General features: G+C 35.6%; 1 protein-coding gene across 3 annotated transcripts in view; it reads left to right on the top strand.

Annotated features, from left to right (window-relative positions):
• SNX29 (sorting nexin 29) overlaps nt 1-16,874 on the top strand; it is a 718,720-nt gene that overhangs the window by 641,676 nt on the left and 60,170 nt on the right. For all 3 annotated transcript variants that reach the window (XM_074196446.1, XM_074196453.1, XM_074196450.1), the window contains one exon: nt 15,751-15,807. In XM_074196446.1, coding sequence (XP_074052547.1) covers nt 15,751-15,807 — 57 coding nt within the window. The remainder of the gene's footprint in view (nt 1-15,750; nt 15,808-16,874) is intronic.

The following is a 16,874-nucleotide window of genomic DNA, read 5'->3' as shown; positions in this document are numbered from 1 at the left end:
TGCTTAAATGTAAAAAGAAAAGAAGGAAGGAAAGGAAAGGAAGGGAAGGGAAGGGAAGGGAAGGGAAGGGAAGGGAAGGGAAGGGAAGGGAAGGGAAGGGAAGGGAAGGGAAGGGAAGGGAAGGGAAGGGAAGGGAAGGAAAGGGAAGGGAAGGAAAGGGAAGGGAAGGAAAGGAAAGGAAAGGAAAGGAAAGGAAAGGAAAGGAAAGGAAAGGAAAGGAAAGGAAAGGAAAGGAAAGGAAAGGAAAGGAAAGGAAAGGAAAGGAAAGGAAAGGAAAGGAAAGGAAAGGAAAGGAAAGGAAAGGAAAGGAAAGAGGAAAGGGAAAGGGAAGGGAAGGGAAGGGGAATTCACTGCTAAAACTTACTGCTAATTAGGTAATAGCAAGACTAGTGCCAAAATGGATCCTTTGAAGTATTTGTATTCACAGTATTTCAGTGTTGGAGGGATATCTTTCAGTGTCATCTAGTACAACCTATACCTGAAAAGGATCTTCCCTAAAACTTGACAAATAATCATTCAGTCATCTGAAAATGACTAGAGCAGAAGAAGCTAGAAGGAAGCCAAACTCAATTTGTCTCTTTGTAACTTGCACTATTGTTTCTAATTCACTCTGAAGTCAAATAGAATAAATCTAATCTCTCATACTTGTACCAGTCCTTCAAATACTTGAAAATAATTGTTGTTTTCCATACACTTGTCCCAAAGTCTTTTCTTCTCCAGGCTCAATATCTTTTGTTATTTAGTCATTTTTTAGTCATGTTTGTTTCTTTATGACTCCATTTGGGGATTTCTTGGAAAAGAATAGTGGAATCGTTTGCCATTTTCTTCTCCAGCTCATTTAATAGCCCCTCTTCTCAATGAACTTATATTCATCTTCAACTGTATGTTAGACAGCTCTCCCCTTGATGCCCTACTGACTTCTCAACCATAATCAAAATGAATCGCACACCCCAGCATCTCTACAAATTCCCCAGTCAAGCCTATTTATGACAACCCCATTTGGGGATTTCTTGAAAAAGAATACTGAAATGGTTTTCCATTTTTTTTCTCCAGATCATTTAATAGCTCTTATACACACATATGTATGTATATGTATGTATATTTGTGTATGTATGTGTATATGTACCTGTGTATGTGTGTGTGTGTGTGTGTGTTTATATTATCTCCCTCATAAGAATAAGATCTTTGAGGGCAGGGATAGTTTTTACCTTTCTAAGCACAGTGACAATCAAATAATCTAAGAGATAAAGTGGTAAATTAGTGAAATAGATTGGATACACAATACACAGTAGTAAATGACCATAGTAACTTGGCATTTGATAAATGGCAAAGACCCCAACTTTCAGGACAAGAATTCATTATTTGACCAAAAACTCCTAAGAAAACTGGAAAGCTGTTTGGCAGAAACTAGGTAGAGAATAATATCACACATTATAGATCAAGATAAGATCAAAATGAATACATGATTTACAAATAGACGGTGATATATACATAAAAATTAGGGGATCCTGTAATAGTTTATCTGTCAGATCTTGGTTAAGGGAATAATTTATGTCTAAACAAGAGATTAAAGAACATTATGGGAAGAAAGATGGACAATTCTGATTATATTAAATTTAGAAGCTTTTGCACAAACAAAACCAAGAAACCAAGATTAGAAGGAAAGCAAAAATCTTGGGAGTAGGGTGAGGAATTTACAATAAGTTTCTCTGATAAAGACCTCATTTCTCATATAGAAAACTAAATCAAATTTAAATGACTACAAGTCATTCCTCAACTGATAAATATTTGGTCAAAGATATGAAGACAGTTTTTAGGTAAAGAAATCAAAGCTATATTTAGTCATATGAAAAAATGCTCTAAATCATTATTGATTAGAGAAATGCAGATTAAAACAACTCTGAGATACTACCCCATTCCTACTTAGAGTCAGGAAGACTCATCTTCTTAATTCAAATTTGGCCTCAGATATTTCCCAGCTATGAGACCCTGGGACACTTAACATTATTTGCTTCAGTTTCCTCATCTGTAAATGAACTGGAGAAGAAAATGGCAGACACTTCAGTATTTCTTCCAAAAACCCCAAGAGAGGTCATGAAGACTTGGACATGACTGAAATGATTTAATAACAACAACAAAAACAATATGGCAGAAAAAGAAAATGATAAATGTTGAAGGGAATGTGGAAAAAAATAAGTTGATGAAGTTCTAAATTGATCCTACTAGTCTGGAGAAAAATTTGGAATTATACCCAAAGGGCCACAAAACATTGCATACCTTTTTGACCTAGCAATTTCACTACTAGGTCTATATCCCAAAGAGGTTTTTTGAAAAAAGGAAAAGGACAGGGGCAGCTAGGTGGCACAGTGTATAGAGCACTGGTTCTGAAGTCAGGAGTACCTGAGTTCAAATCTGACTTCAGACACTTAATTACCTAACTGTGTGGCCTTGGGCAAGCCACTTAAGTCCATTGCATTGCCAAAAAAAAGAAAAGAAAAGAAAAGAAAAAAAAGGAAATGGACTTATGTGTACAAAAATATTTATAGCAAGTCTTTTGTGGTGGCAAAGAGTTAGAAATTTAGGGGATGTTCATCAATTGGGGAATGGATGAATAAGTCATGATATATGATTATATTGGAATACTATTGTGCCAGAAGAAATGATGAGCAGGATACTTTCAGAAAAACCTGTAATGGGGGCGGCTAAGTGGCACAGTGGATAAAGCACCAGCCCTGGAGTCAGGAGTACTTGAGTTCAAATCCAACCTCAGACCCTTAATAATTACCTAGCTGTGTGGCCTTGGGCAAGCCACTTAACCCCATTTGCCGTGCAAAAAAAAAAAACCCAAAAAAGAAAAAAGAAAAACCTGTAATGACTTACAGGAACTGATGCAAAGTGTATGAGTAGAACCAGGAGAACAATGTACATGAGTAACAATATTGTGTGATGATCAACTATGAATGACTTAACTATTCTCAGTGATACAAGGATCTAAGACAATTCTGAAGGATTTATGAAAAATGCTACCCACTTCCAGTGGATTCTAAATGCAGATTAAAGTATACTATTTTTTACTTTATTTTTTATATATTTTTGATTTGTGTTTTCCTTTACATATGACTAATATGGGAATGTGTTTTGCATGATTGCACATGTATAACCGGTATCAAATTGCTTGCTATCACATGGAAAAGGGAGGAAACATAAGGAAGAAAAGAATTTTGAGCTCAAAATCTTTTAAAAAATGAATGCTAAAAATTTTTCTAGGGTCGGCTAGGTGGCGCAGTGGATAAAGCACCAGCCTTGGAGTCAGGAGTACCTCGGTTCAAATCTGGTCTCAGACACTTAATAATTACCTAGCTGTGTGGCCTTGGGCAAGCCACTTAACCCCGTTTGCCTTGCAAAAACCTAAAAAACAATTTTTCTACTTTTAACTTGAAAAAAGATAAAATATTGTTTTAAAAAATAAATGCATGCTGATTAAGGGGGGAAAGATAGCAGATCCTTATCTATTGTCATCAGGACAAGAAATAGCTCTTTCAATAATCTTCATTCAGTACAACCAATACTAAATGTTTCTTCTTATTGGGACCCTTATTTTTCTTTGTCAAAAAAGGTTGGAGATTGGAGGATCACTTAACCTACACTAGTGTGGAATAGATTTCTGCATCAGGTACAAGGATGGACTTAATGATCTCTTAGGTTCCATTCAATTTGGTGATCCTATGACTCTAAGAAGGATACAGTCTTCTAGTCAATTTTGCTTGGGGCCATTGTGGGAATGGGGGGAGTATGTGGGAGGACTTTAGAGGGGAAATAAGAATTGGTAGTATGGGCTTATCTAAATTCAGTGAGATATGTCCAAGTTCAGTGAGGATATTACCACTTTCACTGGATGCCTTCAGGAAAGGTCCTTCCAAAAGGAGAGGCAGGATGCCAAATAAAGTTGGTCATAGGGAGTTAGATCTAGAGGTGAAAAGGACCTCAGAGGCCATCTAATCCAATCCTTCATTTTACAGGTGAAGAAACTCAAGAGCAAATTATTGCTCAATGTCACTCAAGTATGTAAGCCTCAGAAGCACATTTGGAGATCATATCCTCTGATACCTTAGACATGTTCTTTCCACAATAACTGGCTTTTGTCTCCTTCCATCTTGTCCTGACTCTGAGCCTCCTTACTGACTGGGATCCTGCTGTAGTAGAACTAACTAAGGTACCTCAGTGATGACCATGAGTTTTCTTATTCTGGGAGATCATTGTTTTCTTGGCTCTCCTACATTTTAGACACGTGGCATTTCTCTACTCAGAGGCCCATCTGTGAAATTTAAGTTAAAATTCAGGGGAAAAAATGTCAATTTTGTGTTTTTAATATGCTTTTTTGTCAATATTATGTTTTATTGCAGTTTTGAAAATACAAAAAAAACACTCTTACATCAGTTACTGTAGCTAATGAGATTGATCATAGAAGCTGATCATGGAGTTGATTTGAAACCAAATATTATTAATATTAGTTTTCTGTGTTGGAAGGGGAAAAAAAAGACTGCTTCATTAGCTGGGTTTGAGAGTTTTTTGGTTCAAACCAAATGAAGCCTCTTGATGTTTTCCAAATTAGTAATTAATGTGTTCTAATTTGGGCTTTTGTGAGCATTAAACAAATAGCCCACCTGGTATGGACTTGAAATTTACAACTTTATCCCTACTAATTTTCCCTGAGTCAGTAGTAAATCTTTATTATGAGGAATAAAACCAGCCCCATTAAAGACTTAGCACTGGCTCAATGCAGTTGTTTATTTTTAAAATAAGTTTCCAGCCCCCTGGAATACAATCCCTATCAGCCTGCTTGGAGCAAAAATGACTGCTTAATACAAACTCCTTAGCCTGGCAGTCAAAACCCATTACCATCTGACTGCATTATACTTTCCTGACTTTATTTCATATTACTCTCCTTCATGTACCCCAAATTGAAGCTAGACCTTCAATCGACCGTTCTCTGACCTCATCCTGCCTTCTCTAGACTTCAAATTTATGTGAAATCTGTCTTGGACCAAGCCCTTCTCTAGTGCCAGAGACTGATAGTCCATATAGGATCAAGACCCTGCTCTGCCTTCAAGCTTCCCGGTTTCTCTGCCCCAGGCTCAGATCCAGACATTTACCCCCTTCCCCTCCCACTCCCACCCCCACCTTTTCTAGTTTTTGTCCACCTGGGGTCAAGACCTTCTTGAGGGGGTGCCCTGCAGTCTGAGGATTTTTTCCAGTCCCTATCCACCTCATCCCAGGAACAAGACTGTTTTAATTCTCCAGTCCAGAAGCAGGCCTCCTGCTCCTTCCTCCTCCCACCCAATCCCCTTCCACACTACCTCCAGTTTAGTCTCCCCATACCTGTTCCTGCTCCTTCCACTTCCTAGAACTTCACAGGCTACACTTCCTGCCATGAAAATCAACCTTTACATAGTCTAACCACTCTTCCTCCCTCAAAGATCTTGTCAATAACTATCAATATTCTGCTTGAACTCAGTTCTCAAAGTTAGAATGTTCCCATCCCCTTATTCGTTATCAATATCACTGATTCTGAACTTGAGGCTGCTGAATTACAAACCCCATTCCCCAATCCCCAGTTGCTCCATCATATCCATCTTAATACCCTTCAACTCTGCCTGTCTCTGTGAAATGTCCCATTGCAGTTCTGTTTACTTTTTCTTCTGGAATTCTACATCTTAAGCTATGAATTTGCTTTCTTCCTAAACTTTTTCCTTTCTCACTCCTTCCATCCTCCATTATTCACTGACCAGATTCCCCACTGCCTTTTTCCAGAACTGGGTCCATTTTCACACCCCTCATTCACACTGCTTATTAGGGACAGTTAGAATACTCCTTGTCCTTTTTCTCCATTGTCCTTTTACCATCATCACATAGAAACCTCTCCTATGAGATTTATGCTATCTAAATTTATGACCCAATCCACACTGTGGTGGCTGTTATCTATTAATACCTCAGACATTTTCTTTTTCTTCCTCAATGAGTAAGTGCCTCAACTTCTGCCCTTGAACTGGGGACTGCAACGAGCATATTAATGCTTTCTAAAACTAACATTAGTTCATCAGTCTACTCAGTCCCCTTAACCTTCTGTATAAATGATCATCCCCTGATCAACCATGATAGACTTAGCTCTTCTTACAATACAATGATCAAAGACAATTATAAAAGACTTGTAATGGAAAATACCATTCATATCCAGAGAAAGATGTATGGAGTCTGATTGCAGACCAAAGCATATTATTTTCACTTTTTAAAATTGTTTATTTTTTTCTTTCTTATGACTTTTCCCCCTTTTGTTCTGATTCTTCTTTCACAACAAGACTAATATGGAAATATTTAACATGACTGTACATGTGTAACCTATATCAGATTACTCGCTATCAAGGGAAGGAAGGAAGGTAGAAAAATGTGAAAATCAAAATCTTACCAAAAAATGAATGTTGAAAACTATTTTTATATTTATTGGAAAAATAAATAATAATAATAAGAAGAAATGTTTATCCCCTTGATCTTGCCATCACCCACCAGTATTTCACTTTCAAAATTCACAAAATCTGAAATTTTTTTTCATTTTATTGTCATTCTATTTTTCAAAAATTGTTTCTTTTCATTCATTCTTTATTTTCTTCATTCACCCTTTTGTTCATTCTCACCATGATCTGCATTCTCTTCCTCCCCAGTTCTTTCCCAGGCTTTCTCCAGTGCACTGGCTTACCTATCTAGATCCCTTGGTGAACTGCTTCAATTTAACACTAATGAGTGTATACTGCTGAGTCCTCTATCTCCTTGTCTTGCTAAACCTGAGTTATTCCCACCACTTACCCTCTTTCATTCCCATTCATATGTTGCAGTACAGACCTGGAAGAAATCACAAAAGCATGCATGCAGGTTGGATCTTCTACAAATTCATGTTGCTAATCTCAACACTGAAGCAAAAAATCTTTCCTATTCCACTTGCTAAAGTGGCTATACCAGACCTTCTCATCTTTTCTCAGGACTCTTACAGTTTCAGTCCCAAACTCTCCTCCTTTACTCTAGTCTCAGATGAAGAGATTCTTGCTAAAGTCAACCCTCCAATGTACCATTGATCACATCTCTCTAGCAGATTGTTTTCAATTATCACTACTCTTCAGTCTGTCCCTACCTAGGGTTTTTTACCCCTGACACATCTATATCTTCTCCATCACTATTAAACCTTCACTTGATTCTACCATCCTTATCAGTCTTTCTTCTATCTTCCAACATTCTCCTCTCTTTTGTGGTTAAACTCTTTGAGAAAGTCATTTATAATCAGTGATCCCAATTTGCTCACTCTCTTTTTTAAAAATTTTTTTTAACATTTTTATTTAGGGCTTTGAGTTCCAAATTCTGTCCCTACCTTTCCTCTCCCCTTCTTTTATGACAAGATTGTTACATGTGCAATTTTGTAAAACATTTCCATATCAATTATTTTGTATAAGAAGATTCAAACCCCCCCCCAAAAAATGTAAGAGTGAAAAGTAGTATGCTTCAGTCTGTATTCAGTGAATATCAGTTCTTTCTCTGAGATAATATGTTTCATTTCAGTAATCTGGGATTGTTTTGCATCATTGTATTGCTGAGAATAAGTCATTCCCAGTTCTTCACTGAACAATGTTGCTTTTACTGTGTATGATGTTCTCTTGTATCTGTACACTTTATTATGCATCAGTTTATTGAAATCTTTCCAGGTTTCTTTGAAGTCATTCTACTTGTAATTTCTTAGAGCACTATAGTAGTCCATTACAGTCATATACCCCAGCTTGTTTAGCCATTCCCAATTGATGGACATCCCTTTAATTTTCAATTGTTAGTCACCACAAAAAGTGCTGTCACAAATATTTTTGTACAAATAAGTCCTTTTCCCTTTTTGGGGAAGTCTTTGGGATATAGAGCCTCACTCTCTTTTAAATTCTCTTCAGTCTACCTTCTGACCTCATCATTCCCAGTGATCTCTTAACTGCCAAATCTAATGCCTTTTTTCATTCTCTTCATTCTTGACTTCTGCAAAATATGACACCTCCTACATTACATTCCCTAGTCTATTCCTTGAGTTCTAGAACCACATCAATAATTGTCCACTGCCAATTTGACTAGATGTTTCAGACTTTTCTCAAACTCAATCTTTTCAAAAGAGAACTTTTTTTCAGCTCATCTTCTTGCAAATTTCCTTATTTCTGTTGAGCACACTACCTTTCAGCTTTCTAGGCTTTCAACTTTTGAGACATCCCTAACTTAGTTTCAGTTACTTTCAATTCCATAAACTCCTAAGTACCAAAATGAACTAACTCAAATATGAGAAAGAGCTGTATTTGGTATGCATGAAAAAACCCCCAATTCTTACAAAACCCATGCTACTTCAAGAAAAAATGAGTTTGTTTTTATTTCCCTTTGTTGTTCAGAGAATATTATGAGATCATAATTATCTATTGTTCTGTCATTTTTCCTATTTTTTTCCTTTTCTTTCTTAAAAAGCAAGGTAGTTATCACTCTTTGTCTTCATACAATCAGCCATATCCTGGATGGAGCAATGTAATAGGTCAAGTGGAAATTGCTCTGGCTTATAAATTTAAAATTTTGGAGCAGTAAAGATAGACAGCCCCAAAAATTGGATTGGATGAACCCTATTACATGGGAAGGGTTGTCTTTGAAAAAGTCTTCCATCTGTCTCAATTATCCACAGGAACACATATGCTATTCCATTGTCAAATTGTAGCATATCCACAGGCTAGCGAGATGTACTGGAAAGGACAATGACTTCCAAATCAGAAGACCAGAGCTGTAATGCTCGTTTTGGTGGTTACTCCTCAAACAAATCATTTAAGCACGTAGGCTTAAATTTTTTCTTACTTGTAAAAAATAAGAGGATTGAATGAGAGGATCTAATGTACTTCCTATCTCTTGATGCTCTTGCTACTATGCAATACAAGTCCTATACAAAGGCGCTTGTAATAGGGTTGCTGCCTTTCAATTCAGACTAAGGGCAGTAACTCCCTTTTGTCACTAGAGGGATACCTATGACATGTAGTTGATCTTTTCTACAGAAGCATAATGAATAATCATAATGGCTAGCATTTATATAATGCCTTAAAATTTGCAAAATATTTTACAATTCTTATCTCATTTTATCCTCAAAAAATCAAGTATCTATGACCTATGATTATCTTTTCTCCTTTATCTTAATGATGATGAAGATGATGCAAGCTAGAAATTATATAACTGGATCACCAAGTGTTTTCTAATTACTATATAATTTTATCTTTACAACAACCTTGGGAAGAATGTGCTTTTTATTACACAATTTTTCTAGACAAGAAAACTGAGGCAGACAGCAGTTAAATAGTTTGTCCAGTGTCACATAGCTAGAAAGTATCTTATCCAGGATTTTAATTCAGGTCTTGCTAATAAAAAGGAAGCTTGAGCTGTACCTGTCTAGTTTAAACAGAGGACAAAAGTTGGGTAAGGATTGGGCAAGGAGAAAGGGAGGAAAAGTAAAAGGGTAGAAGGCAAGGTGGCATTGTTCAATGGACAAGAGCCTCCTAGAATTTAGAATTAAACATATTTTTTTCCTTAAATCAAACTAATATTTTTATGTGGTGTCATAACTAGTCACTTTTAACATTTTAGAAGATTCAGGATTTTATCCATCTTGGTATTGCCTTCACAGATGCTTTAATGGGATCATAGAATGTCAAAGCTGGAAGAGACATAGAAGTCTAATCTAATGTTTTCTTTTTGTTAGGTTTAGAGGCAGGTTTAGAGAGTGAAAGTGGGTTTTTTTGAGGTTATTTAACAAGTAAATGGTAGAGATGGGATGACAGGGGCCCTCCCACAGATGCTATCACTACAACTGCTGAAGACTCAGAAAAGAAAGTTTTTGTTTCCCAAGTCTTCGGCATTGTGCAATGGTTCAAAATCACAAATATAATTTTATCAGTGGAAATGACATTAATCCAGGGGCAGTAAGCATTTCCTTATCATAGTGCCTGTCACATACTAGATGCTTAATAAATGCTTCCTACTGTTTTGCTGCTGCACCTGAGGACCCTGGGATCTTTCCATCTGACTTATAGCTGAAACCTTACTTTCATATTGTCTCTCCCTTTAGAATATGAACTTCTATTTGTATTCCCAATGTGGCATACATTAGTGCTTAATAGATGCCTTATTCCTAAACTATTTATACCTATTACTTAATTTTGAACAAAATTCCAGTGAAAAGCAATATGTTTTAAAAATAATTTAAAATTGTTTTTAATTTAAACTCCCCCCCCAGAAAATAATCAAATTATCAAATATAATTAAAGAATTTGTCTTCGGCTATATCAAAATAAATGATTTTTTCTCTAGAATTTTCTATCTGTATTATCTTTTTTCTAGATCTCTGATTTTCTTCCAGAAAAGGAAAACTTACACTTTTGACTTCTACAACCCACATTTTTCAGACTTCTCATCTTTCCTTTAGCTCCCCAAAAGCTTTAGAACATTATACTTCACCTAATTTTTTCAAGACATATAATTATATAATTGTAATTAACATAGTCACTAATTATATAATTAATGGACGAGAGAGAGAGAGAGAGAGAGAGAGAGAGAGAGAGAGAGAGAGAGATTAATGCCTCTGGAGCATCTGGTCTCAATTTACCTGAAGATAAATGAATAGGAACTATTCCTGTGATTTCAATGGAATAGGAAACTCCCAGGTAAGAAAAATGTGTTTATGAATACAGATTAATTTTTCTTTCTTATGGTTTTTCTTTTTTGTTTTGATTATTCTTTCACAACATGTGGAAATACATGTAACATGACTGTGCATGTATAACCTATATTAGATTGCTTCCTGACTAGAGTGGGGAAAGGAAGGAGGGAGGAAACTTTTACAAAAATGGATGTTGAAAACTATCTACATGAAATTGGAAAAGAAATAAACAATGGCTTAAAAATTTTAAAAACTAATTTATCATCATAGACAATGCCTAGAACATTGAGAGGTTCATAGTCAAGATGTGGCAGAAGTGAGACATGAATCCATACTTTGTGTCCTAAGAGTTTGATTCAATGGGAAGAACCTCTATATAAGCACCCCTATTTCAGGAAAACTTGGATCTTTTATTTGGAATAACTCCTAATATACTCATTTGCTTTTTTAATTTATTTTTTTCTTTTAAACTCAACAGAAAGAATTGGTCATGCTTTATAATGCCACATATATTTTAGGAATTGACAGGCAAATAGATTCATTTAAATATCTATTTTTTAATTGATATTTTCTATTTTTGACATCACCATGGTTATCCCAAGTATACCCCTGTCTTCCCTTTTCACTCTCAGATAGTTGTCCCATAAGGCAAATAACATTATTTTGGAAAGGAAAAAAATTAGTATAACTGATCAATACATTGAAAAAGAATAAAAATATATGTGATGTATATTACCTGAGGACTGCCTATATCCATGAAGTCATAAGTTGGAAATGTCTACTTATATCTCTTCATTTGAGTCATGCTTAACCTATATAATTTTGATAATTTGATTTTTTTTGGTATGTGACTATTCTTTCCATTTGCATTGTTATAATTACTATATTTTTATTGGAGACAGTTGAAGAGAAAACAATGATACTAGTGCTTCTGGAATACAGGACAAAGGTCACCAGTTCCACTTATTTCATCCACTCTTGTACAGTGAAGATCCAAATGACATCAGGGGTATGATGGGAAATGAAAATTTTTCAACCCCAAACAAAAAAATTGTCATATGTGTAAAGTATTCTCTGAGGAAGAAGCAAAAAAAAAAAAGACAGATTTAATAGGGTAGAGATTTTTTTGTGGACTGGATGACTATCTGAGACTCTTAATTCGACTTAGTTAGATTAGGCAGCTAGTCTAGGTCAGTGGAAAGAGTATTGGACTTGGAATCAGGAAGACCTGAGTTCTAATTTGGTTTCAGACAGTGACTAGCTATGTGACTCCAGACAAGTCACTTAAGCTCTGTTTGCCTTAATCCACTGGAAAAGAAAATGACAAACCACTCCAATATCTTTTCAAGAAAATCTTATGGATGGGGCAGCTAGGTGTGCAGTGGATAGAGTACCTGCCCTGGAATCAGGAGGACCTGATTTCAAATCTGTCCTCAGACACCTAATAATTACCTAGCTGTGTGGCCTTGGGCAAGCCATTTAACCCCATTGCCTTGCAAAAATCTAAAAAAAAAAAACAAACAAAAAAACCCCCAAAAGCCTTATGGACAATATGGTCCACTAAATCATGGAAGAGTCAGAGATGACTGAACAACAACAAAGACCTAAACTATCAACCAAATACAAAAAAATCTTAGACCACTTCTCATGGTGAAGAGATGGCATAGTAACTATAATCAATAGAAGACAAACAGATGGCAATAGTTTGGCAGAAAAATCAACACCAGAAAATCATTGAAGAAAACAGTTTGGAATTCATTTGAGAGAGTGCCCTAGTAGATAAATTACCAAATTGATACAACAACCTCTGTAGTAACTTCAGGGGCAGAAGTGTTCCAGAAACCTTCAGAATGTGGATGTGTTCTGTCTTTCATATATATTCCCAAAATATATCTGTTCTTTTGCTCTATATATTCCTCATTCATATTCCCTTTTAGTCAGTAGGTCAACTAGCATTTTTATGTACCTACTATATACCAAGAAATATGCTAAGGTCTGAGTATAAAAAAAGGAAGACAAAAACAACCCCTGCTCTCAAGAAACTCAGAGTTTAATAAGGAAGACAACATGCAAACAACTGGTATAAACAAGATAGAAGAAACATAAATTAAGAATAGTCTAAGAGGAAAGGCACTAAGATTAAGGAGAATTGGAAAATACTTTTCCTTTTTTTTTTTGGCAGAACATGGGACTTTAGCTGAGACTTAGAGGAAGTTGAGGAAGTTAGGAGGAATAAATAGACAATGAAAATTCTCTGAATCAGAAGTGATTAGAAATCTTTGGAAGAGTACTCCTGTGAAGATGGTAGAATTTTTCTCTGTTATTCAGTTTAATTAAATGAAATTTTCTATAAATTAATGTTTTCTGGTTGTTTGGAATAAGAGAAGCAATATTGTTAACTGTGGTTTTGAATAAATACTGACTCAAATTGTGCCTTGAATTTGGAAGTAACATAATTGAGGTGGGCAAAAGCAGAAATCTAGCCAGACAAGTTCTGGTTATAGGTCACAGAGACATAGTTAGTACATCTGGACTATTAGGGACAAACTTGTTCACAAAGAATAAAATGAGGCTTTTAAGGGGGTAAAAAAGATCAGAGAAAAATTGTCTACTAACCTGAATTCTATGGAGGTATCTTATTCCCAGAAAATAGATAATGAAATACCTCTCTCTCTTGGCAGTAGAGCATTGATCTTATATGAATTTAAAATGTGTCAGATGTATGCTGTCAGATATAGTCACTGTGTTGGTTGGTTTTGTTTATTTTTATTACACTTGAAATTTCAGTGAAGAGGTTGGTGAATTAAGAATTGACTATGATATAACAACAAAAGAAATCTTGAAGTTATGCTTAAAAGTGACTAAATGTCCCTATCCTTTGACCCAGAGGTCCTACTGTTTAGGATTCTACCCCAAAGAGATCAAAGATAGGAAGAAAGATTCAATAAAACACTAAAATACTTACAGTATCACTTTTTACTAATTAACTGTAAACAGTAGGTATCCATTAATTAGGAAATACCTGAACAGGTAGTGGAATTCTCCAGTATATAAGTGATATTATTCTTTAATGAAGTAAAGAAAGCAGAACATAGAAAGAGTTGAATGACGTGATGTACAATGAAGTAAGCAGAATGAGGAAAACAAAGGACCAAATGACAATACTGTAAATATAAATAACAAGAAGACAAAACTGAACACCATTATTATATTGACCAAACTAGGTTTCAGGGAAGAGTTGAGAAAATACATTCTGTCTTTTCATTGCAGAGAACATTTCATAAACTATCAGGCGAGATCAATGCATTGTTTGTTTTTGCTTAACTAATTTTTTCCTTCTCGTTTAAAATCTTTGTTACCAGGGAAGGCTCATGGAGTCATGAAAGAAGGGAAGTGCTTAGAAATGAATAAACAGGGGCAGGTAGGTGGTTCAGGTAGATAGAGCACTGGCCCTGGAGTCAGGAGGACCTGAGTTCAAATATGACCTCAGAAGCTTAAAAATTGCCTAGTTGTGTGACCTTGGGCAAGTCACTTAACTCCATTGCCTTAAATAAATAAAATTCTTAAAAAAAGAAATGAATAAATAAAAAGTAAAAGCAAAAGTCATCAATAAAACTAAAAATCAGAAAATAATTATTCTGGATGTAGTTTTACCAGAGAAGCCAAGAGTAACCTGTAGATAGCAGTGTGTTACTTAAAGTTTAACATTTAGCTCTTAAAAAAGTAATCACAAAATACTTTAAAATTTAACCTTCATTATTAACATTTTTTTCTAAAATTTTCTAAACTTTCTTGAGTTTAAAAATCAACAAAGTAATAAATCATCTCCATGTATATAACATTACTTATTTCCAAATTATAAGTCCTTAAACTTGAAAATTTAGCAATAGACTTTGGAATCAAGCTTGAGCTGGTTCCAACACATATCAACTTGGAGGCTACTTTCTGTAACAGGGCTGGAAGAAACCCACTTCTTTATAGATGCCAAGGAAATTACAAGGAAATAAGAACTGGCAGAAGTTTGTTGGATCTGAGAGACTGGGATTATCAATAAATGACCAGCCTTAAAACTTGTTTAATCTATGCAACCTTTGAATATACCTAATCACCCCCCCCCCCCAGTTTGACCCTTTGTTTATCTCCTGGACAAGAATTCTTACAGCCTGAAATCCACACATTGGCTATCAGAATCTCCCTTTTTGCATCTTTATGTCTTATATCCTGCTTCTAGTTTTGATTTCACCTTCTACCTCTGTCAACTTGTGATCCCAGAAGAATGAAAGTCTTGTCCTAGTAAAATAAAAACTCTTTAGGGTCTGTTTCAATTTTAACTTTGACCTCAAATGATTAGCACAAGCCTGGCACAGGATAATGGATCATAGATCTCAAGCTGGAGAGTCCCTTTAAAGCCCAATTAATCCAATCATTTATAGAAGACATTTGATAAATGCTTGTTAGTTTTAGAATCAATGGGTTGTATCATATTCCATAACCCAATCTTATCTGGATTGAAACTCCCAGTTATCTTTCTCTCCAAAGACTCTGTAGAGTGGGTAGGGTCAATCAGCATAAGGATCCCTGATTCATACCAGATTCCAATCCAGGCTCTAGCCTGGGACAACAAAAGGATCAGAAAGAAATAAAAAATAAATGCTGAACTATCAAGCATAGTACAAAAGACAAAACACTAGGTTTGGAATTAGAGGATGAAGATTCAAAGCCCAGTCTGACCACTGACCATCTGTATAATATTAGACAAGTCAACCTTGCTGGATCTTAGTTTTCTCACTTTTAAAATGGGGCAACTGGATTATATAATATCTAGGGTAATTTTCAGATCTAAGACTAACCAAGGAGAAAGTAAAACTCCATAAGGTTAGGAACTATCTTTGTATCTCCAGTCCTTAGCATAGTGCCTGGTGTGGGGTAGCTGCTTAAAAAAAATTCATTGAATTGAATCAAATTGAAACCAGGAATCTTTCTGTTTCTATGTCTAGGACCTGGATTGATCCCAGAGCTGTTCAAGATGGAGGCATTTTGGGGCAAGGAACCAGGTGAGTCATCATACCTCTCTTCCCTTACCACTAAGACCCACAGTTTTCTCCAATATAAGCATAGGGAAATAACTTGAGCCTGGATCAATGAACTTCAATAAAAATTCTTTTTGTGAAAGTAACAACATCAACAACCAAAATCTCTAACAAATTTGCCTCTATGACTGCTACACTGTGGGAATATGAAGTAAAAAAGGATGAATCAGCAAGCAAACAGAGTCAAAGCCCCTATCCCTGGAGAGAACTGATGAGCTGTCTCTGAGCACATTGTGTATGACAAGAAAATGTTTGTATTGTTGTGGTTACATATTGAATAGTGTATGTGTCTGTGCTTTTTGATACTGTCCCAATCTGTATGGATTAGGAAAACAAAAACTCCAAATGAAGTCAGCTGGTTTTCTAATAATAGACTGACTTCCAAGAGACCTAAGACCAGAATGAACCTTGACAAATGACTAAAAACCACAGCAGAAGATAGAGTCAAGTTCTGGTTGGGGATTGTTATGGAGAAGGAAAGAAATCCATGGTCAAGACCAGCATCCATATCATACCATACCACCCGCAGATAGAGGTAAAAATCAGGCCTGTAGAACAGGAATTAGTTTTGGTAGGATTGCACCAACAGTGATTTTCTTACTAGAGAGGGGTCAGGACTATGTCCACCCCATCCAAGAGAATGGGATGAGGAAGAAGCTGACTGTAACACAAAATCCTAGGAACTGAGACTGGAGATATGAATAAATAGAAGAAAACTCTAAGTAAAGTGAAAAAGTATTCTAGCTTCAGAGAAGTAGAAGAAGTAAATCTAGGAGATAAATATTTTCTAGTAAGTAAATATTCTCTGAGGATAGCCTCAGAGAAGAGGATAGGTTGACCATTTTAACAGTGGCTAGAAGAAATGAGGCAAGATTAAAAAAAATGAAATTACAAATGGAATTAGAGTTCATAAAGAGGAAAAATGGAAAGAAAATTAAGTATCTTAGTACAGAAAATGGAAACTCATACCAATGTAATGGATTTTCTTAAAAATTGAATGGAACAATCAGAACTCAAATTCAGTGATTCCA

This window comes from Macrotis lagotis, chromosome 8 (genome assembly GCF_037893015.1).
Source record: "Macrotis lagotis isolate mMagLag1 chromosome 8, bilby.v1.9.chrom.fasta, whole genome shotgun sequence".
In the NCBI taxonomy this organism is placed as follows: domain Eukaryota; kingdom Metazoa; phylum Chordata; class Mammalia; order Peramelemorphia; family Peramelidae; genus Macrotis; species Macrotis lagotis.
Note: the sequence above shows the minus strand (reverse complement) of the source record. Positions and strands in the feature narration are given on the sequence as shown.